General features: G+C 42.1%; 1 protein-coding gene across 16 annotated transcripts in view; it reads left to right on the top strand.

Annotated features, from left to right (window-relative positions):
- Positions 1 to 10444, top strand: part of RNASE10 (ribonuclease A family member 10 (inactive)) — a 47486-nt gene extending 37042 nt beyond the window's left edge. For 7 of the 16 annotated variants that reach the window (XM_081506930.1, XM_081506929.1, XM_081506926.1 and 4 more), the window contains 2 exons: positions 4783 to 4883; positions 6482 to 10444. In XM_081506930.1, the coding sequence (XP_081363056.1) occupies positions 6487 to 7128 (642 nt within the window). In that variant the 5' untranslated portion in view covers positions 4783 to 4883; positions 6482 to 6486 and the 3' untranslated portion in view covers positions 7129 to 10444. Of the gene's footprint in view, positions 1 to 4782; positions 4884 to 6226; positions 6344 to 6481 lie in introns of all 16 variants that reach the window. The other 9 variants (XM_081506928.1, XM_081506934.1, XM_081506932.1 and 6 more) reach the window with 3 other exon arrangements.
- Positions 10445 to 18977: the final 8533 nt, after the last annotated feature.

The following is an 18977-nucleotide window of genomic DNA, read 5'->3' as shown; positions in this document are numbered from 1 at the left end:
GAACCTAATCATCACATTTGCGTGAATTGGAAGAAAAGTCACTTCCTCTCAGGGATGTCAACTCTCTTCCAGTTTGTACAGTTTGCCAAGCAGAGCAAACCTCTACTCTACAAGAGTAAAGTTTTCACTCTCTACTTGTCCCCTCGGCTGGCCACCCTTGAGCAAAGCATAACCTTTAGAATCATTTCTGTAAGAACTACACTATATAATATAGTGAGGAAGTATTCACTAGCAAGGTATTTGTGAAATACCCTTAGTAGACTAGACCTCATTGTGTTCTGTGGGTCAGGGTAAACGGATGCTAAGTTCTGCACACATTTGAGCACTCTGGGATCTAATGAAGGTCTGTGTTTAGATATCAGGTCATCTCAAATAATGTGTCCAGTTCTGAAAAAAATCACCCCCCTCAAACCAAGACTTTTGTGTATCTGGAGGGTGTGTGAGTGAAAAAACTCTGGGGAAAAAAGCCTAATACTTATTTGGCACACAAGCAGAGTTAGATTCCTTATTAGTAAGACATTGTTTAGCATTCTTTCCCTTCTTTTGTTTCTGTCTCCCATCCTAAGAAACTCCTCACAACTGGAAATCTTCCAGCCCAAGGCGGACCTGGATTCATATATGCAGCCAGCTGTCACTAAAGAGTAACACTTGCAACTGAAAAATGAGGGGGAAATTCCCTTGTCCACAGTGTAGAAAGAACCCTGACCACCACTAATTCTTTTAAACCAGTGGTTCTCAACCATATCACCAGATCCAATCTTTTATAGCAAAACATGTGGTATGCCCCATTTACTATCCTGTAGTGTAATTCACAGATAAAATAACACATTTACACTCATAAACCCAGGCAATGCGCCTTCAGAGTCTGTGCACTCAGAATCATTGCTCTAACAATTCTTTCCTTTTTCTCCTGCCTTATCAGTTTTTCCTCTCTGCTTGGTCTTTATTATCAATAAGCAAGCTGTTATTTTTCCTGTCTTTAAAAAAAAAAAGCAACAAAGTAGAACACCGACCTTCTCTTGACACTCAGTCTTCTCCATTCTCACGGCTTTATATACCTAGTCCTATGCTTATGTCTTGTAGGTCTTCATAGAACTGTTCAACTTCAGTTTCTTCAGCATTACTGGTCGGGGTATAGACTTGGATTACCGTGATATTGAATGGTTTGCCTTGGAAATAAACAGAGATCATTCTGTTGTTTTTGAGATTGTATCCAAGTACTGCATTTCGGACTCTTTTGTTTACTATGATGGCTACTCCATTTCTTCTAATGGATTCTTGGCCACGGTAGTAGATATAATGGTCATCTGAGTTAAATTCACCCATTCCAGTCCATTTTAGTTCATTGATTCCTAAAATGTCAGTGTTCACTCTTGCCATCTCCTGTTTGACCACTTCCAATTTGCCTTGATTCATGGACCTAACATTCCAGGTTCCTATGCAATATTGCTTTTTACAGCATCAGGCTTTACTTCCATCACCAGTCACATCCACAACTGGGTGTTGTTTTTGCTTTGGCTCCGTCTCTTCATTCTTTCTGGACTTATTTCTCCACTGATCTCCAGTAGCATATTGGGCACCTACCAGCCTGGGGAGTTCATCTTCCAGTGTCCTATCCTTTTGCCTTTTCTTACTGTTCATGGGGTTCTCAAGGCAAGAATACTGAAGTGGTTTCCCATTCCCTTCTCCAATGGACCACATTTTGTCAGAACTCTCTACCATGACTCATCCGTCTTGGGTGGTCCTATTTGACATGGCTCATAGCTTCACTGAGTTAGACAAGGCTGTGGTCCATGTGATCAGTTTGCTTAGTTTTCTGTGATTGTGGTCAGATTCTTAGAGGGCACAAACAGAAACTTGTGTGCACCAGGACCCAGGAGAAAGGAGCAGTAACCCCACAAGAGACTGACTCAGTCTTGCCCGTGAGTGTCCAGGAGTCTCCAATGGAGGCATGGGTTGATGGTGGCCTGCTGCAGGGGCGGGGGCACTGAGTATAGCAGCGTGTGCATGGGACTTTTTGAAGGAGGTCGCCATTATCTTCATTACCTCCGCCATAGTTAGTAACTATAATAACAAAAGCTAATACATTTACCCTTTTACATGCAGTGCATTGTATAATATTCATATCATCCCTATGAAACAAGAGCTACAGAAGATGTGAAAACTGTAGCCTAGAAAAGGAAAAAGCAAGAATAAAAACCTGTCCAGGGCTTCACTTGTGGCTCAGTGACAAAGAATCCGCCTGCCAATACAGGAGACACAGGTTTGATTCCTGGTCTGGGAAGATCCCACATTCTGTAGAGCTAAGCCTGTGTTCCACAACTATTAAGCCTCTGCTCTAGAGCCCAGGCGGAGAAGGCAATGGCACCCCACTCCAGTACTCTTGCCTGGAAAATCCCATGGACGGAGGAGCCTGGTAGGCTACAGTCCATGGGGTCGCTAAGAATCGGGCATGACTGAACGACTTCATTTTCACTTTTCCCTTTTGTGCACTGGAGGAGGAAATGGCAACCCGCTCCAGTATTCTTGCCTGGAGAATCCCAGGGACGGCAGAGCCTGGTGGGCTGCCGTCTATGGGGTCGCACAGAGTCGGACGTGACTGAAGTGACTTAGCAGCTAGAGCCCAGGATCTGCAATTACTGAGCCCACGAGCTCCAACTACTGAGTCCCACAGGCCTAGAGCCCCATGCTCTGCAACAAGAGAAACTAACCACAGTGAGAAGCTGATGCACTACAGCTAGAGAGCAGCCCTTGCTCACTGCAACTAGAGAAAAGCCTGCACAGCAAGGAAGACCTAGCACAGCCCCCAAAATAAATAAATAAATTAAATTAAAGTTAAAAACCTGTCCAGCTTAATGATCATACTTAGACCACAGACATAGGTCTTTTCTTCATATTGAATCAAGGGTTAATTTCAAATCCCTAATGCTGCTGCTGCTGCTAAGTTGCTTCAGTGGTGTCCGACTCTGTGACCCCAGAGACGGCAGCCCACCAAGCTCCTCTGTCCCTGGGATTCTCCAGGCAACTATACTGGAGTGGGTTGCCATTTCCTTCTCCAATGCATGCATGCATGCTAAGTTGCTTCAGTCATGTCCGACTCTGTGCGACCCCATCGATAGCAGCCCACCAGGCTCCTCTGTCCACGGAATTCTCTAGGCAAGAATACTGGAATGGGTTGCCATTTCCTTCTCCCTCAATTCCTTGAATAGTAACCAATTATAAAGAAACAGGGGGCTTTCCCAATAGCTCAGAGGTAAAGAATCCGCTTGGTTACACAGGAGACGTGGGTTTGATCCCTGGAGGGAGAAGATCCCCTGGGGCAGAGCATGGCAACCCACTCCAGTATTCTTGCCTGAAGAATCCTATGGATACAGGAGCCTGGCAGGCTGCAGTCTATAAGGTCTCAAAGAGTCCCACATGACTTAACACTCATAAAGAAACAAATGGTGTATAAAGTTGGATGTATTATCCCTGTTGACTCCAGACAGCTACTGGGCTCAGCAGAAGGACTTTTACTCCGCCTTCATGTCAGAATGAAAGGGCAGAACAGACACCAAAGACGGATAGCATGAGCAAATTGTGAGAGTGAAATGCAATAAGTGACCAGCATGAAGTAAGTGCTCCATAACAGTTCGTACCTGTTATTGTTAGGCTTCCCCCATGGCTTGGTGGGAAAAGTATCCGCCTGCAATGGTGACAGGAGACCTGGGTTAGATCCCTGGGTTAGGAAGATCCCTGAGAGAAGGAAATGGCAACCCACTCCAGTATTCTTGTCTGAAAAATCCCATGGACAGAGGACCTGGCAGATTGCAGTCCAAAGGGTCGAAAAGAGTCAGACATGACTGAGCGACTAAGCATGTACGCTGTTATTACTGTTACTGTGAATCAACATCGGCAGTGTAGAATTCAGCCTGATAGACTTTGCAGATCACAGCAGCTGTTCCTAGACCACCATTTGAGAACTCCTGCCTGGATGACACAGCAAATCATCCTCCTAAAGTTCTCTGTTTATGTCTAAAGAAGATTTTCATACCGCTTTAATGAGCTCCAGGAAGCTTTAAAAATATTATCTCATGATGTCACTTCAGCTAAAGAAATGAGTAGAATCAATACTGTAACCTTCTGACTTTACTCACCAAGGCTATAGGGACTGACAGCTGCTATGGATATTCTCTTATCTAGGACTAAATCATCAGGTTTCCAAAACCTGTCATGAATTTATTGGCTGAGGGTTGGAAACAGGAAGTGGAGAATGGAGGGCTGGGATAGGCTTCATAGATAAAGATATGTAAACAATCATCATTGACTCAAACAGCCAAATCTTCTCATGAAGTCATGATACAGTTCTAAAATGCAAAAAGCAAAATAGCTGTGTTGGAGGGAGGAAACAAATACAGTCCAAAGATTTTGAGATTTCAGAAATGACAGGGGAAGTTGAAAGGAATTACATGTAGAAAATATAAGGAAATGACTGAAATTTAAGGGCAAAGTCAGGCTGCTATAAACCACAGGATAGTGGGTATAACTCAGAAGTGGAACGATTGATTGGGTAAGCAAAACCATTTGCAGTTTCCCAGACTGGAGACATTTCCTGTCTTGGATGTCTGAATCTGTTTCAATATCCAAGTAGCCTTACTTCAAAGTGTTCATGGGAGCAGAAAGGACAATTGGCTGTGTGTTTATTCAGTGCTAGGTAGGGCGAGTGGGAGTGGAAATGGGCGTAGGAAGTAAGTCTGGATTTAAGAGCACAGGAACCACAAGAGGATAACCGTTTTTCTCCAGACCAGCATCCAGGGTACTTTTCAGAGAAAAGAAAAACCTGGGAGGGGCAAAATTGGAAACCAGGAAGACACAAGCATCTCTGAAGCTATCTAGGTATGTAGGTAAGTCACAGTGTTGTTGGGCACTCCAGGGAAAAACATGAGAAATTCTCTTTTTTAAAAATTAAAAAAAATTTTAGGGAATTCCCTGGTGGTCCAGTGGATAGGACTTCATGCTTTCACTGTGGAAGGTTTGGGTTTGATCCCTGGTTAGGGAACTAAGATCCCATAAGCTGTGAGGCATGGTTAAACAAAAAAATGTTTTTTAAAATATTTGTAACTTTACAGAAAAGTTACAACAATAATACAAAGAAATCCTAAATACCCTTTATCCAGTCACAATATTTAAAAATTTTCTTTCCCTCATTAAACTTTTTTTCTTTCTTTCTCTGTAAACACACATGCACATACATACATATGATCTACAATTTTTTTTTTTTGGCCACACTACCCAGCTTATGGGATCTTAGTTCCCCTCACCAGAGGTTGAACTCTGCCCTATGCAGTGAGACCATGGAGTCTTAACCACTGGACCACCAGGGAATTCCTCATATGATCTCTATTTTGAATCTTGAAAAGTAAGTTGCTTGTATCATGCCCCTGTGCAATATTTTAGGATTCATTTGCTAAGAACAAAGATATGCTCTTTGACAACTGTAGTATAAATTTTAAATTCTACATATCAAACACTGACAGCACTCCTATCTACTCCATTGACAGTATTCTTGTATTATCAATTGTCTCAAAAATGTTCTTTATAGCAATATTTTTTTCTGGTAGGGAAGGTCTCTCTTTGATAGGGGCATGAGGCTGGCATAGCAGGACAAAGGTACATACCCCTTCTCTCAGCCTCTTTAGGATCTTTATTAGTAGGGGAACTTCCATGCTCATTTGTTTGGTTTACTTGGTTTCATTCTTAGTTCCTATCCTCCTTAAAGAGCATAAAAACTAATCAGTGGGAAATCCCCAAGTGCTAAGAGATCTATAGTAGTACAAAAGATTTGACTTGACAACTTGCAGTTTTAGTAAGGGGAAATTTGGCTCCCTCTCCCCACCCTCCCCTCCCCAATCTCCCTTCCCCCATCAGCCTCAGCTTAGGAATGAAAATGAACTATAGTACTTTTTCTATTCTTTTTGATCTTTTGGGGGGAAGGTGGGTAGCTGGGAGAATAATAAATACTTGAATGAGCAAAAATTAATTTGGGAAAAAAATAGGGAGTTGGTCTCCTATGGTAATTCTAGTCCTTTACTGAGAATAAGTTTCTACAAGAATTTCTCTCAAGGAAGAAGTGACGCTGTATTTGTCTTTTTACCTGTTCTTTTTGGTGACTTGAAACTAATTTCTGTTTAAAAGTCAATTGATGTCAACCTTCCCCCCTGATTCCCCATATGTGAACCAATTACAGAACAGCTTCCCTGGTCATCTTGCAGTACTGCAGGATCCACACATTGTTCCACAGCAACAGGGAATGAATGAGAGGACAGGAGAATGGGAAAAGAGTGAGAAAGGATCTCGGCCTTGGGTGAGGGACGGGTAATGTGGAGAAGGGGGAGGAGAAGACCCCAAAGACTATGCTTTCGGGGTTTTGGGGAGTTTAGGATCTCTACTGGAGCCAAGTTTCATCTCAAAGTCAGTCCTCTGCTTTCCTTCTTCCCACCAGGCAAAATGAAGCTGACTCTGGTGCAGATCTTTTTCATGATGTTGCTGCTGCTGCTGGGCCTAGGGGTGGGCCTGGGTGTGGGACTCCAGATGGCCGCAGCTGTCCTGGAGGAAAGTGATCAGCTATTGAATGAGTTTCTGTCCAGTGACTCACAGGACAAAGCTGAGGCTACTAAGGAGGGACTGGACACCCGAAGCATAGAAAACCTGCTGGTTAGCAACAAAGAAGTGGTGCAACCAGAAGACACCATCATCAGTGAAGATGAAGTTGGAGGAGACAGGATGCTCAGAGCTGAGGTTCTTTTACAGAGCAACAAAGACTATCTTAGGTCTGACGTGATGGACAGGGAATGCAATGCCCTGATGGCACCGAAGTTGAAGTCAAAAAACCACACATGCATACCCCAATACATATTTATCCATGAGGAACTAGATGCAGTCAAATCTCTCTGTAAGAGTCCTGCTGTTGCCTGTGATCTCAAGGGAGGCAAATGCCACAAAAGCCCCCGTCCTTTTGATTTGACATTCTGCAAGCTATCCAAACCAGGCCAAGTGATGCCTCACTGTAATTATGTAACTTTTATTCTTGAAAAGTACATTCTTATGTCCTGTAGTGACATGAAAGTCCAGATAACATCTAAATCATGAAGTAACTTTTCTCTTCTTCATCTCCTCACTGTTGTCTTCCTTTCACTTCTTTTCCTTACTGTTCTCACCCTTAAGTATTCTGCAAAGAAGGTTTTGGGAAGAGAAGCTGGACTATTCTGATAAATACAAAAATATAAGTCTTCTTTCCCTAGGGTTCAACCAACTTGCATTTTGTTCCTGGGATTAGAGGTGGCAGAAGAGGGTGATGATGACTGATCTCTGTAGGTTCTGTCTCTTGGAGTCCATCCCTTGTCCTGGAAAAAGATAAGACAGTCTCTTTATGATCTTGGTCATTAGTCTGTTCCCTGGTCTGGAGGCCTTTAGGTGTGGAATACAAGAGTTTAATGCATCTTTACCCATGTCCTTCCCAGCTAGCCACCATGAGCCTCTAGGGCACTCACATAAACCTCCTGGGCTTCCCAAGAAGCACTTCTCTGCTGTAGATGCAAATTCAAGTGACTCTACCTGTGACTGTATTTGAAAAACCATATGGACCAAGTTTCTTTTCCTGACCCCTGGTTGTAGGTGTAGCACCTTGGTACAGTGCTATGGTGGTGCAGACCAAGATCAAACATGTTCTGGGGCAAAGACAGCATTCATTTTCCTGACCCTTCTCAACTCTTTTCCCTCCCATCTTTTACTACCTACCATTTTGCATCTTCTCTTCCCTCCCTTTGTTTCTCCCTCAGCCCCAGCCACTTTCTCCTAGTCTCGTTTTCCTCTTCTTTTGAGGCTGTCCCTATTCTTTCTCTGAATCCTTTTAGAAATTCATTCAGCCAACACTGACCTCTTATGCCATGCCAGGTAAGAAGATGTTGGTCTTATAAAGAGTCTGGCATAGGGGTTTAAGAGGGTGGGTCAGGAGAGTGAAGAGAAGAGAGAACTGTTTTTTAAAACTATGTCCAATAAGTAGAATAATGCTCACATTAGATGCTCAATAAATGTAGAATGAATGGGATTGGAAGGAATTTTATTCTCACTGAGTACCTCTTTCCTTTTTTTGTTCTGAAAAACAAGAAAGTTGGTGAAAGAATATTTTCAGCAGAAAAGGGACTGGATCTACTCAGAGGAGAAATGCTATGGAGTTGAATAAATAGAGGGTGTAAGTGGTTGCCCCAGCCTATTTCCTCTGAATTCAAATCTATCAAGAAATAGTTTAGACAGGCAGGGGTACAGAAGAAATCTTCGAAAATGGCAATAAGGATTCACTACGTGACTTGATTTTGAGATTTCCTTTCCCTAGGGTTTTTGACTGCTTTAGCATTCTAGACAGTAACACACTCAAGAGTCAGGGACATCCATAAATGGGAGTCTGGAGGAAGGAAAAGTTTGTCTTACTCTGCCTGGCTTTTCTTTTCCTGTTCTTTCATCATTTAGTCCCTAATTTCCCTTATCCTTCCTGTTCTTACAGGCAAGCAACCACTTAAATGCTTTGCCTCTAGGCTCTGCTCAGATTCCCCTATTTCAATATTTCCCTTTCTACCTTTGACTCACCTCTCCTGGCAGTGCTCTCAGCAGCAGTGTTGCTGGGAAGGCAGGAAGTGTGTCTGCAGCTGTGGGCTGACCTGACATTTCAGAGGTGGGTTGAGGACTGGCAAGAGGCAAGGCCCTGAACGAGGCAGATTTCTACCCTTCCTGATGGAGGATCTCTTTCAGGAGAAATAGACAAAAGATGATTTAAGACAAGGGAAAAAAAAAAAAAAGAAGTGAGGTGTGAGAGAGGAAAGAAGAGTGGCTATTAGAGAAAATCAGCCATCCAGTAGGTAAACCAAAAACACTGAAGATTGGGAATGGGATGGGAAAGAGTCCACGTTTGACGTCTTGACCATAAGACAAAGAATCCACTGTGTGGGGTGAACTATTAGGAGATTGGAATTGGCAAGAAACGGAAGCCAATATGCTTTCACTCACATATGAGACTACATACATTCTCTCATAGGTTCCCACAGCTTCTCTCCTTAAGCGTGCCTACACTCCAACGAGTACCTCTATCGCCCTCTTCCGGTCTCCACTTCAGACAAATAGTGGTTAGGCTTTTATCTGACTATAGAGACTATTTCAGGAAGTTCAATTCAGTGTCCCATTTCAGGAAAGCAATTTACAAAGCCTTCTGCAACCTCCTAGTGGCTTAAGCAGGAAAACATAGCTTGGTAGGTGTAATGGGTTGATAAGATGTGGGAACTTCACTCACCAGAAATAGAAAATTAATTCCCATGTGGTTCAGCTGGTAAAGAATTCACCTGCAATGTGGGAGACCTGGGTTCAATCCCTGGTTTGGGAAGATCCCCTGGAGATGAGGAAGGCTACCCACTCCAGTATTCTGGCCTGGAGAATTCCATGGACTGTATAGTCCACGGGGTCACAAAGAGTCAGACACGACTGAGCGACTTTCACACACATAGCTCAAATGGTGCCTTATTTACAGAATTTTCACAAAATCTTCTGGCTTCAATGTATCTCCCTCTTTGCACTTCCAGGGTATATGCTTAGCCCATATAACAGGTTTTCAAACCTTTTCCCAATGTTCCTAAATCCCCAAAGCTCTGAAAACTGAAAGGTTTTCTTTCAAAGTTGTTCCCAAACTCAGTGAGATGTAAGTCTGACTGAACTGATATGTTGGTATAATTATTATCTTTATTTATTCTCTATAATTATTATGGCTTCCCTGGTGGCTCAGTGGTAAAGAATCCTCCTGCCAACACAGGAGAGGCAGGTTTGATCCCTGGACCAGGAAAATCCCCTGGTGAAGGAAATGGCAATTCACTCCAGTATTCTTGCCTAGGAAATCCCATGGACAGAAGAACCTGCTGGGCTGCAGTCCACGGGGTCGCTAAGAGTTGGACACGACTTACCAACTAAACAACAATGATGGCTATTACACACTTCACTGAGGAAATATCAAAATGTCTGATTATGAATACTGCCTCAGATAAACTCTTCTAGGGATGCATAAGTAATATATCTTATACACCCACACAATGTTTTTTAAAATCCTAAAAATTCTGTTTCAAAATGCATTGGCCCTAAAAGTTTTAGGTAAGGGATTGGGACCTACGTATACTATTAAGTTAGACCTTAATTAACTTGAGTATTTAGTGAGACCATGAGCATTTTTGTGAAGACAACTCTGTTGTAAATTTCTTCTATATTTTCAATACATTTATTGATCAATGGTTACCTGCTTACTGATTATCCAATACCTCCTCAGAAGTTATAGAAATTGTATGAAATATAGAATCATGTAAGACAAGCAAGTTTTCTGACTTCTATCAAATATTGCACAAATAAAAAGAGCTGAGTGGCTTAATTCATGTTCCTGAGGACTCGATGTGAATTCTTTTAAGACAATCAGGAAAGAAACTACACTGTATGGTTTTATGTAGTTCTTGTAAGGAGGTGGTATTTTATTAGTTCCATTTTGCAGGTAATAAGCAACAGTCTCAGAGAGTCCAAGTTTACCTGGACCAAGGTCACCCAACTCATAAATGGCTGATCTGTAATTTGAATAGAGGATTGTTGCTTATAGAGATGTTGAAATGGTTTGGGAGGTGCTGGGTTAAACAGAATTAAGTATGTTTCTTTCATGGAGTTGGCATAACCTTTAATATTAACATGCCTTATGACTCTCTAATAGAGATCATATTCAGCATTTCTAAATTTCTTTCATCATGAAATTCCTCCCTTCTGAAATGGCAACCTGATCCAGTATTCTTGCCTGGAAAATTCCATGGGCAGAGGAGCCTGGCAGGCTATAGTCCATGGGATCACAAATAGTCGGACACGACTGAGCACACCCAGTCTTCAGCAGCTTCTAGAACTAGTGTTCCTAGTTGAGAAAAGTTGTTACAGACTTTTCTAAGTCCTTCATCTGACTTTGTTCATCTAATACACTTATCATGGGGACTACCCTAAAGATTCATATCTAGGTAAGATTATAAAGAAATCTACTCACATTATTAACTAATTCATATAACAAGGGAGAAAAGAGTCAGCTCAGCTCTTGCTTCTTAGGACTTCAAGTTTCTTATTTGTAAAATGAGATCAGGATAGTACCTACTTCAGGGTTGTTATGAGAATGCTACGAGATTAAATGGCCTTTAGGAGAGCTCTATGAATGGCCTCTGCTTTTGGTGGTGATGTTGCTGGGCTCACTGCTTGTGGAAAGCAGAAACATTTTGACAACATTCTTCTGGAAGCAGTGCTGTGATACAATATGCAATACCATTAGCCCCAGTTTCAGTTTTGATCACATTGGCTAGTATGTGAATATGTGGCGTCTTGTAGAACTCCTCAAATTCCATCCCTTGGTGGCCATCTAATTTACATACCTGGGGCCAGTGCAGTCCTCAGACCTGAGTGAACAGGACCCTAATCTGGAGCCTAGCCCCTCAGGGGTCCCCTACACTTTGAAGTGCCTTTTACTTAGGAAGTTCCCCTCCGGTGTCTGGGACTGACTGGGGCCAGCAGTGCCATCTGAATCAGGTACCCTGAGCTTGGACTGGGACTTCTGTGGGCCTGAGTCCCATTTCTCCCCTTCGGGATACTGCTCTCTTACCCCATGTGTGGGGCCAACCAGCTGCCCCGTAAAAGTTCACCTATGGACCCTGAAGCCAGGCCCTGTTTCCAGGAGGGTGCCTGGTAAGTGGACAGTTCCCTCTGGCTGGTGTGGTATTTCTTTTGTGGGATCACACAGCAGTGGGTCAACAGAATGGCAGTGACAAATTGATTTTTCGTGACTTAGATATATCCTGGAGACAGAATGAATTTAGGACTCTGGGTTACCAATGGTCACTATCGACCCTTGGACTTGAGTGCATGTATATGAGGCTTCCCCAGGACTCGTGTTCATACTGCTCTGCGTCTTCTAGTCTACAGCAGTTGAGGATGAGGGGCAACATAGCACGTGCCCCTACACTGTGAGCTCCCCACTGCTGGCACCCAGGTGGACCCCACCCCTTTGCAGGCTGCACACCATATGAGGCATGGTGGGCTGCTCCTATCTCCTGTGAAGACTTTTGAGATCATTGCTCTGCAGTGCCAGTGGGGCACTTCAGATCAATGCCATCTCCTGCCTCTGATTGACAGGTGATGACATGTTCTGTTAACCTGTGCAAGATGAAGTGTGGTCATTCCTGTGTGAATGGGATTGCTCTTTTGCTCTGCCCATGGACCCCTTGCCTGTCCTCCTGGATGGTGACAATGTGTGGAAGGCAGGAGTATGGTGTGGTCAGTTATGAAAGAGGTGGCATTCTAGGAACGTGGCCATCATGGCCTAAAGAGTTCAAGAGAATTGTACACCTGAAACTAATATGCTATTGCAAGTCAATAATGCTCCAATTAAAAAAAAAGAAAAGAAAACTTTAGAAATTCTTAAGTCAGTTCTCAAAAAAAAAAGCAGTTCAGGAGAAGATATGGTTAGAAGATATGTTGTTTTATGTTTAAACTATAAAACTCCAGATGGCAAATTTCACATGGCCAGAAATTTATTCTCATTTTCCTGTCTACTCTTGGTGCTATGGTCTGAATATGTATCCCCTGCAGAATCACATGCTGGAATCCTGATGCCCCATGTGATGGTGTGAGCAGGTGACACCTTTGAGAGAGAATTAGGATGTGGAACCTCATAAATGGGGTTACTGCTAAGTCACCTCAGTCGTGTCCGACTCTTAGCGACCCCATGGACTGCAGCCTACCAGGCTCCTCTGTCCATGGGCTTTTCCAGACGAGAGTACTGGAGTGGGGTGCCATTGCCTTTTCTGGTAAATGGGGTTAATGCTTCTACAAAAGAGATCCCCCAGAGCTCCCTTGCCATTCCTGCCCTGACCATGCTGGCACCCTGATCTTGGACTTTCAGCCTCCAGAACTGTGAGAAACAAATTGCTATCACTCATAAGATACCCAGTCTGTGGTATTTTGTCATAACACTATAAGCTGGACTAAGTAAGACACTGCCTATGTTTGTGGTCATTATCAACAAACACAGTAGAGTAACAAAGTAACCTTTGGTAGAGTCACTGGAGCTGGTATTCATAGGCATCACAGTGAATGATTCGGTGCCATGAGTCATGATACAGCCGGCATAAAATAAGTTGCATTACAGAAACTGCAGAAAGAGGAAAATCTGTACGATTCCAATCAGACAGCTTTTGAAGAGTTGTGGCATTGCACTATCTTTTTTGTGTGGTGGGAGATAATGAAATTATCCAGGAATAATGCCTCTGGCAATAAATAACATGAACAAATGTCTCCTAGATCTGACAGGAAGAGATGGTGCCCAGACAGTAACAAAAGTCTGTGTGTGCAGTGATTGGACAATAAGCAAACAAGTAAGTAGCTAGTAGTAAATTTCTTAATAGGACTAAGTAGTAATCCTCTACCCATAATTCTAAATCATCAATGATAAGTCACTGTACTTCATTTGGGCCTATGACTTTTATAATATATTTAAAAGTCAAATTGTTCATGTAGATAAGGGCCACATTAATCATCACTCTTCAAAAAAAAAAAAAATTGACCGGGGCCACACACCTTACAGACAACTCTGCTTACGGTCAAATAAGGTAACGTCTCTGTATCATGTCCTTGCCTGGCTCTTAACTCTAACTCTGCCCACCTCTGGAAGTATAAGTTGAACTTATGCTTCCATTACCAGAATACAGAACGGACCCACCTCTCTATATCCTTTGCATAATTTGGTATTATTTTATTTTAATCTCTGATAGTTAATAGGCAAAATAAGTCATCTCATTATCATTGAACTTTGCATGCCTTTTGTTAAACAGGCCACACCTAAACCAATTCTTAGTGACTCAGCGTCTCCTCTTCTCAGAGATTCTCTCCACTTCCTGATACAAACCCTCATGAACTTTCTTTTTGCATATAGGTTCTGTTACTCTGTAAACATAAATATAAAACCCTTTAAATTTAAATGGATTATTCATAACGGCTGCATAGTATCATCAATCACGCCTTCAGGGTGCTGAATCTGGCTTCATTTAGGAAGATACACAGAGGGAACATGGTTCAGAAATTTCTCCTAGAGGAAAATTACACCACCAAGCTCAGGCTGTGCAGGTGCCATGGACAGCCCATCATTCACCCGCCTGCAGTCTTGCCACCTGCCCTTCAGTGGACAAGGCCATCACCACTGTTTACCACCCTCGAGCTTATCTGTATCCGCCTCAACAAACTATCCCCATAGTTAGGCGTCTGCTCATTCACTGGCTCCTCTCTTGTAATCCGTTTTGCCTAGCTTAGTCATCTCACCTACTTTTGAAGCAACTCTTTTAGTGTTAACCCTAAAATGGAAAAAGATTTAGTTAACGTCTCAAGACAAGAATTTTTAAAGAAATGTCAATTGTAAGATGGGAACTTTCTCCCTTGGCAGGCTCTGTTTCATGAAAATAAAATTTGAACAGGCAGCATCACATCCAGAGATAACAAAGTATCCTGCTAATGACTTGTATAAGGCCCTGGTTCTACAATTCTTTCATCTTTGCTGTTGTGGTCACTTAAATCCATCTTCTGAAATTCTAGGACCAAATCAACTGCCTAAGCAGAGGTATTATAGGAGGTAGGCTCAGCAAAAGATGAATGTTACCTCAGAACACACTTATCATTGTAGTAAAATAGATGTAAACATAAGACTTGCCATTTTAATCATTTTTTAAGTATACAATCAGTGGTGTTAATTACATTCACAATGTTGTACAATCACCACTGCCATCTATTTCTAAACCTTTTTTTATCATGCCAAACAGAAACTCTGTCACTTAGGTCACAATTTGTATTTATCAAAATAGTACATGCCCACAATTAAAAGATACAGTCTCCCCACGACTTTCCAACTCTCCAGTCCAAGTCCTAGTGGGGCCAAGAGGCACCATTTCCAGATCTTGCCTCACTATCTCTAGAAAAGTCTTCTTTCTCTACTTATTAATCCATCAGGTGGCTAAGCAGATTAAGGTTTAGCCCAAATACACCTCACTCCCTTCTCCTCTTCCTCCTAATATAGCTATATTTTAGTTTCTCTGTTGCTCACCTTTCTAACCGCTTAATACACTAACTCTCTTAGTATCTGGTTCAGCTATGTGATGTATATTTTAAGTTCCAATTTTGTAAGACGAGGATTTTAACATCTTTATCTTTCCCTTCATTCTCTTTTTCTACTGCCTCCCAAATTCAGTGATTTGTCCTTTACTCTTACACTGTCATGATTATTCATTATTAAGATTTCATTCTGTAATCAAAATTAAAGCTTAGGTTTGTGTACTCTAACACTAAAAATCAATGCAAAGTATTTACATTATTTTGACTACGCAAATCGTCTGAACTGAACTGACTACGCAAATAATGTTTCTGAAGATTCAGAAACAGCATACTTTTAAAAAACATTTTGTACCTCTTGGAGTTTATTTTTGTCTTTTTTATTTGTTACACAGTTTCTGCAAGCTGTAGACCTCAGGTTGATCCATCCTCTCAATCAAATTGAGTTTTCTATGAAGTACTTCCTTTCTTTAGAGATTTCTCTCCTAGAACCACTGACCCAGTAGGTCTATACTTCACCTGTAATCCCGCACCCCTCTTGTATGGATGCCATGTCATTGTTTCTTGGTCTTGTCATCGTTCAGTTGCTCAGTCGTGTCTGACTCTTAGCAACTCCAAGGACTGCAGCACGCCAAGCTTCCCTGTCCTTCACTATCTCTTGGAGCTTGTTCAAACTCATGTCCATTGAGTCGGTGATGCCATCCAACCATCTCGTTCTCTGTTGCCCCCTTCTCCTCCTATCTTCAATCTTTCCCAGCATCAGGGTCTTTTCTAATGGGTCGGCTCTTGGCATCAGGTGGCCAGAGTATTGGAGCTTCAGCTTCAGCATCCATCCTTCCAATGAATATTCAAGGTTGATTTCCTTTAGGATTGACTAGTTTGATCTCCTTGCTGTCCAAGGGACTCTCAAGAGTCTTCTCCAACACCACAGTTCTTCAGGGCTCAGCCTTTTCCATGGTCCAACTCTCACATCCATTCATGGCTACTGGAAAAAGCATAGCTTTCACTATATGGACCTTTGTTGGCAAGGTGATGTCTCTGCTTTTTAATACGCTGTCTAGGTTTGTCATAGCTTTTCTTTCAAGGAGTAAGAGTCTTTTAATTTCATGGCTGCACTCACCATCTGCAGTGATTTTGGAGCCTAAGAAAATAAAGCCTGTCACTATTTCCATCGTTTCCACATCTACTTGCCATGAAGTGATGGAATTGGACACCATGATCTTAGCTTTTTGAATGTAAGCCAGCTTTTTCACTCTCCTCTTTCATCTTCATCAAGAGGCTCTTAAGTTTCTTTTTGCTTTCTGCCATAAGGGTGGTGTCATCTGCATATATGATGTCATTGATATTTCTCCCAGCAATCTTGATTCCAACTTGTGCTTCATCCAGCCCAGCATTTCACATGACGTACTCTGCACAGAAGTTAAATAAGCAGGATGACAATATACAGTTCCCAATTTGGAACCAGTCCATTGTTCCATGTCTGGTTCTAACTGTTGTTTCTTGACTTGCATACAGGTTACTCAGGAGACAGACAAGGTGGTCTGTCTTGAATCAAGAGATTCCCATCTCTTTAAGAATTTTCCACAGTTTGTTGTGATCCACACAGGCAAAAGATTTAGTGTAAATAGTGAAGCAGAAGTAGAAGTGAAGTAGAAGTAGAAGCAGATGCTTTTCTGGAATTCTCTTGCTTTTTCTGTGATACAGTGGATATTTGATCTCTGCTTCCTCTGCTTTTTCTAAATCCAGTTTGTGCATCTGGAAGTTCTTGGTTCACATATTGTTGAAGTCTAGCCTGAAGGATTTTGAGCATCACCTTGCTAGCATGTGAAATGAGCAAAATTGTGAGGTAGTTTGAACATTCTTTGGCATTGACTTTCTTTGGGATTGGGATGAAAACTGACCTTTTCCAGTCCTGTGGCCACTGCTGAGTTTTCCAAATTTGCTGACATATTGAATGTAGCACTTTCACAACATCATCTTTTAGGATTTGAAATAGCTCAGTTTGAGTTTCATTACCTCCACTAACTTTGTTCATAGTGATGCTTCCTAAGGCCAATTTGGCTTCACACTCCAGAATGTCTAAGAGTGACATTCCACCTAATGGCTCTAGGTGAGTGATCACACCATCGTGGTTATCCAGGTAATTAAGAACTTGTAGCTCTTCTGTGTATTCTTGTTGGATTCTATTGCCAAGTAAATCCATAAGAAAGTGTGCTTTGGAGGTGCATTTTGTGAGTTCTTGCATACTGGAAAGTGTATTTATTCTATTCTCAGATTTGATTGATAATTCACCTGGGTATAGCATTACAGACTGGTAAGAATTCCCTTGTAGCTCAATTGGTAAAGAATATGCCTGCAGTGCAGGAGATAGGGCTTGATTTCTGGGTTGGGAAGATCCCCTGGAGAAGGAAATGACAACCCACTCCAGTATTATTGCCTGGAGAATCCCACGGACACAAGAATCTGGCAGGCTATAGTCTATGAGGTCACAAGAGTTGGACACAACTTAGTGACTAAACCACCACCAAGAATTTCTCAGAATTGTGAAAACACTTGGCTTCATAGTCTTCTATCATCTACTGCTATAAGCCTGATGCCATTTTGAGTCTTTAAGTTGTTTTTTTTTTTCTTAATTTCTTTAGCATACTTTTATGATCTTGCTTAGAAAATCCCATGGGCAGAGGAGCCTGGTGGGCTACTGTCTATGGGGTCACACAGAGTCTGACAGGACTGAGCGACTAACACTTTCACTTTTAGGATCTTTTAATGACCGTGTCCTCAATTTTCACATTGATGTGCTTAAGTATAGTATTGATATACTTAAGTCATTGTGTTTTGTTCTGGAGCATGATGGTGGGATCACTCACCTAGAGCCAGACATCCTGGAATGTGAAGTCAAGTGGGCCTTAGGAAGCATCACTATGAACAAAGCTAGTGGAGGTGATGGAGTTTCAATTGAGCTATTTCAAACTCTAAAAGATGATGCTGTGAAAGTGCTGCACTCAATATGTCAGCAAATTTGGAAAACTCAGCAATGGCCACAGGACTGGAAAAGGTCAGTTTTCATTCCAATCCCAAAGAAAGGCAGTGCCAAAGAATGCTCAAACTACCACACAATTGCACTCATCTCACATGCTAGTAAAGTAATGCTCAAAATTCTCCAAGCCAGGCTTCAGCAATACATAAACCGTGAACTTCCAGACGTTCAAGCTGGTTTTACAAAAGGCAGAGAAACCAGAGGGCACATTGCCAACATCCACTGGATCATTGAAAAAGCAAGAGAGTTCCAGAAAAACATCTATTCTGCTTTATTGACTATGCCAAAGCTTTTGACTGTGTGGATCACAATAAACTGTGGAAAATTCTGGAAAAGTTATATGCAGAGTACATCATGAGAAACACTGGGCTGGAAGAAGCACAAGTTGGAATCAAGGTTGCTGGAAGAAATATCAATAACCTCAGATGTGCAGATGATACCACCCTTATGGCAGAAAGTGAAGAAGAACTAAAGAGCCTCTTGATGAAAGTGAAAGAGGAGAGTGAAAAAGTTGGCTTAAAGCTCAACATTCAGAAAACTAAGATCATGGCATCTGGTCCCATCACTTCATGGCAAATAGATGGGGAAACAGTGACAGACTTTATTTTGGGAGGCTCCAAAATCACTGCAGATGGTGACTGCAGCCATGAAATTAAAAGATGCTTACTCTTTGGAAGAAAAGTTATGACCAACCTAGACAGCATATTAAAAAGCAGGGACATTACTTTGCCAACAAAGCTCCTTCTAGGTCAAAGCTATGGTTTTT

This window comes from Giraffa tippelskirchi, chromosome 7, assembly GCF_054371585.1.
Source record: "Giraffa tippelskirchi isolate mGirTip1 chromosome 7, T2T-mGirTip1v1.2.pri, whole genome shotgun sequence".
NCBI lineage: Eukaryota > Metazoa > Chordata > Mammalia > Artiodactyla > Giraffidae > Giraffa > Giraffa tippelskirchi.
Note: the sequence above shows the minus strand (reverse complement) of the source record. Positions and strands in the feature narration are given on the sequence as shown.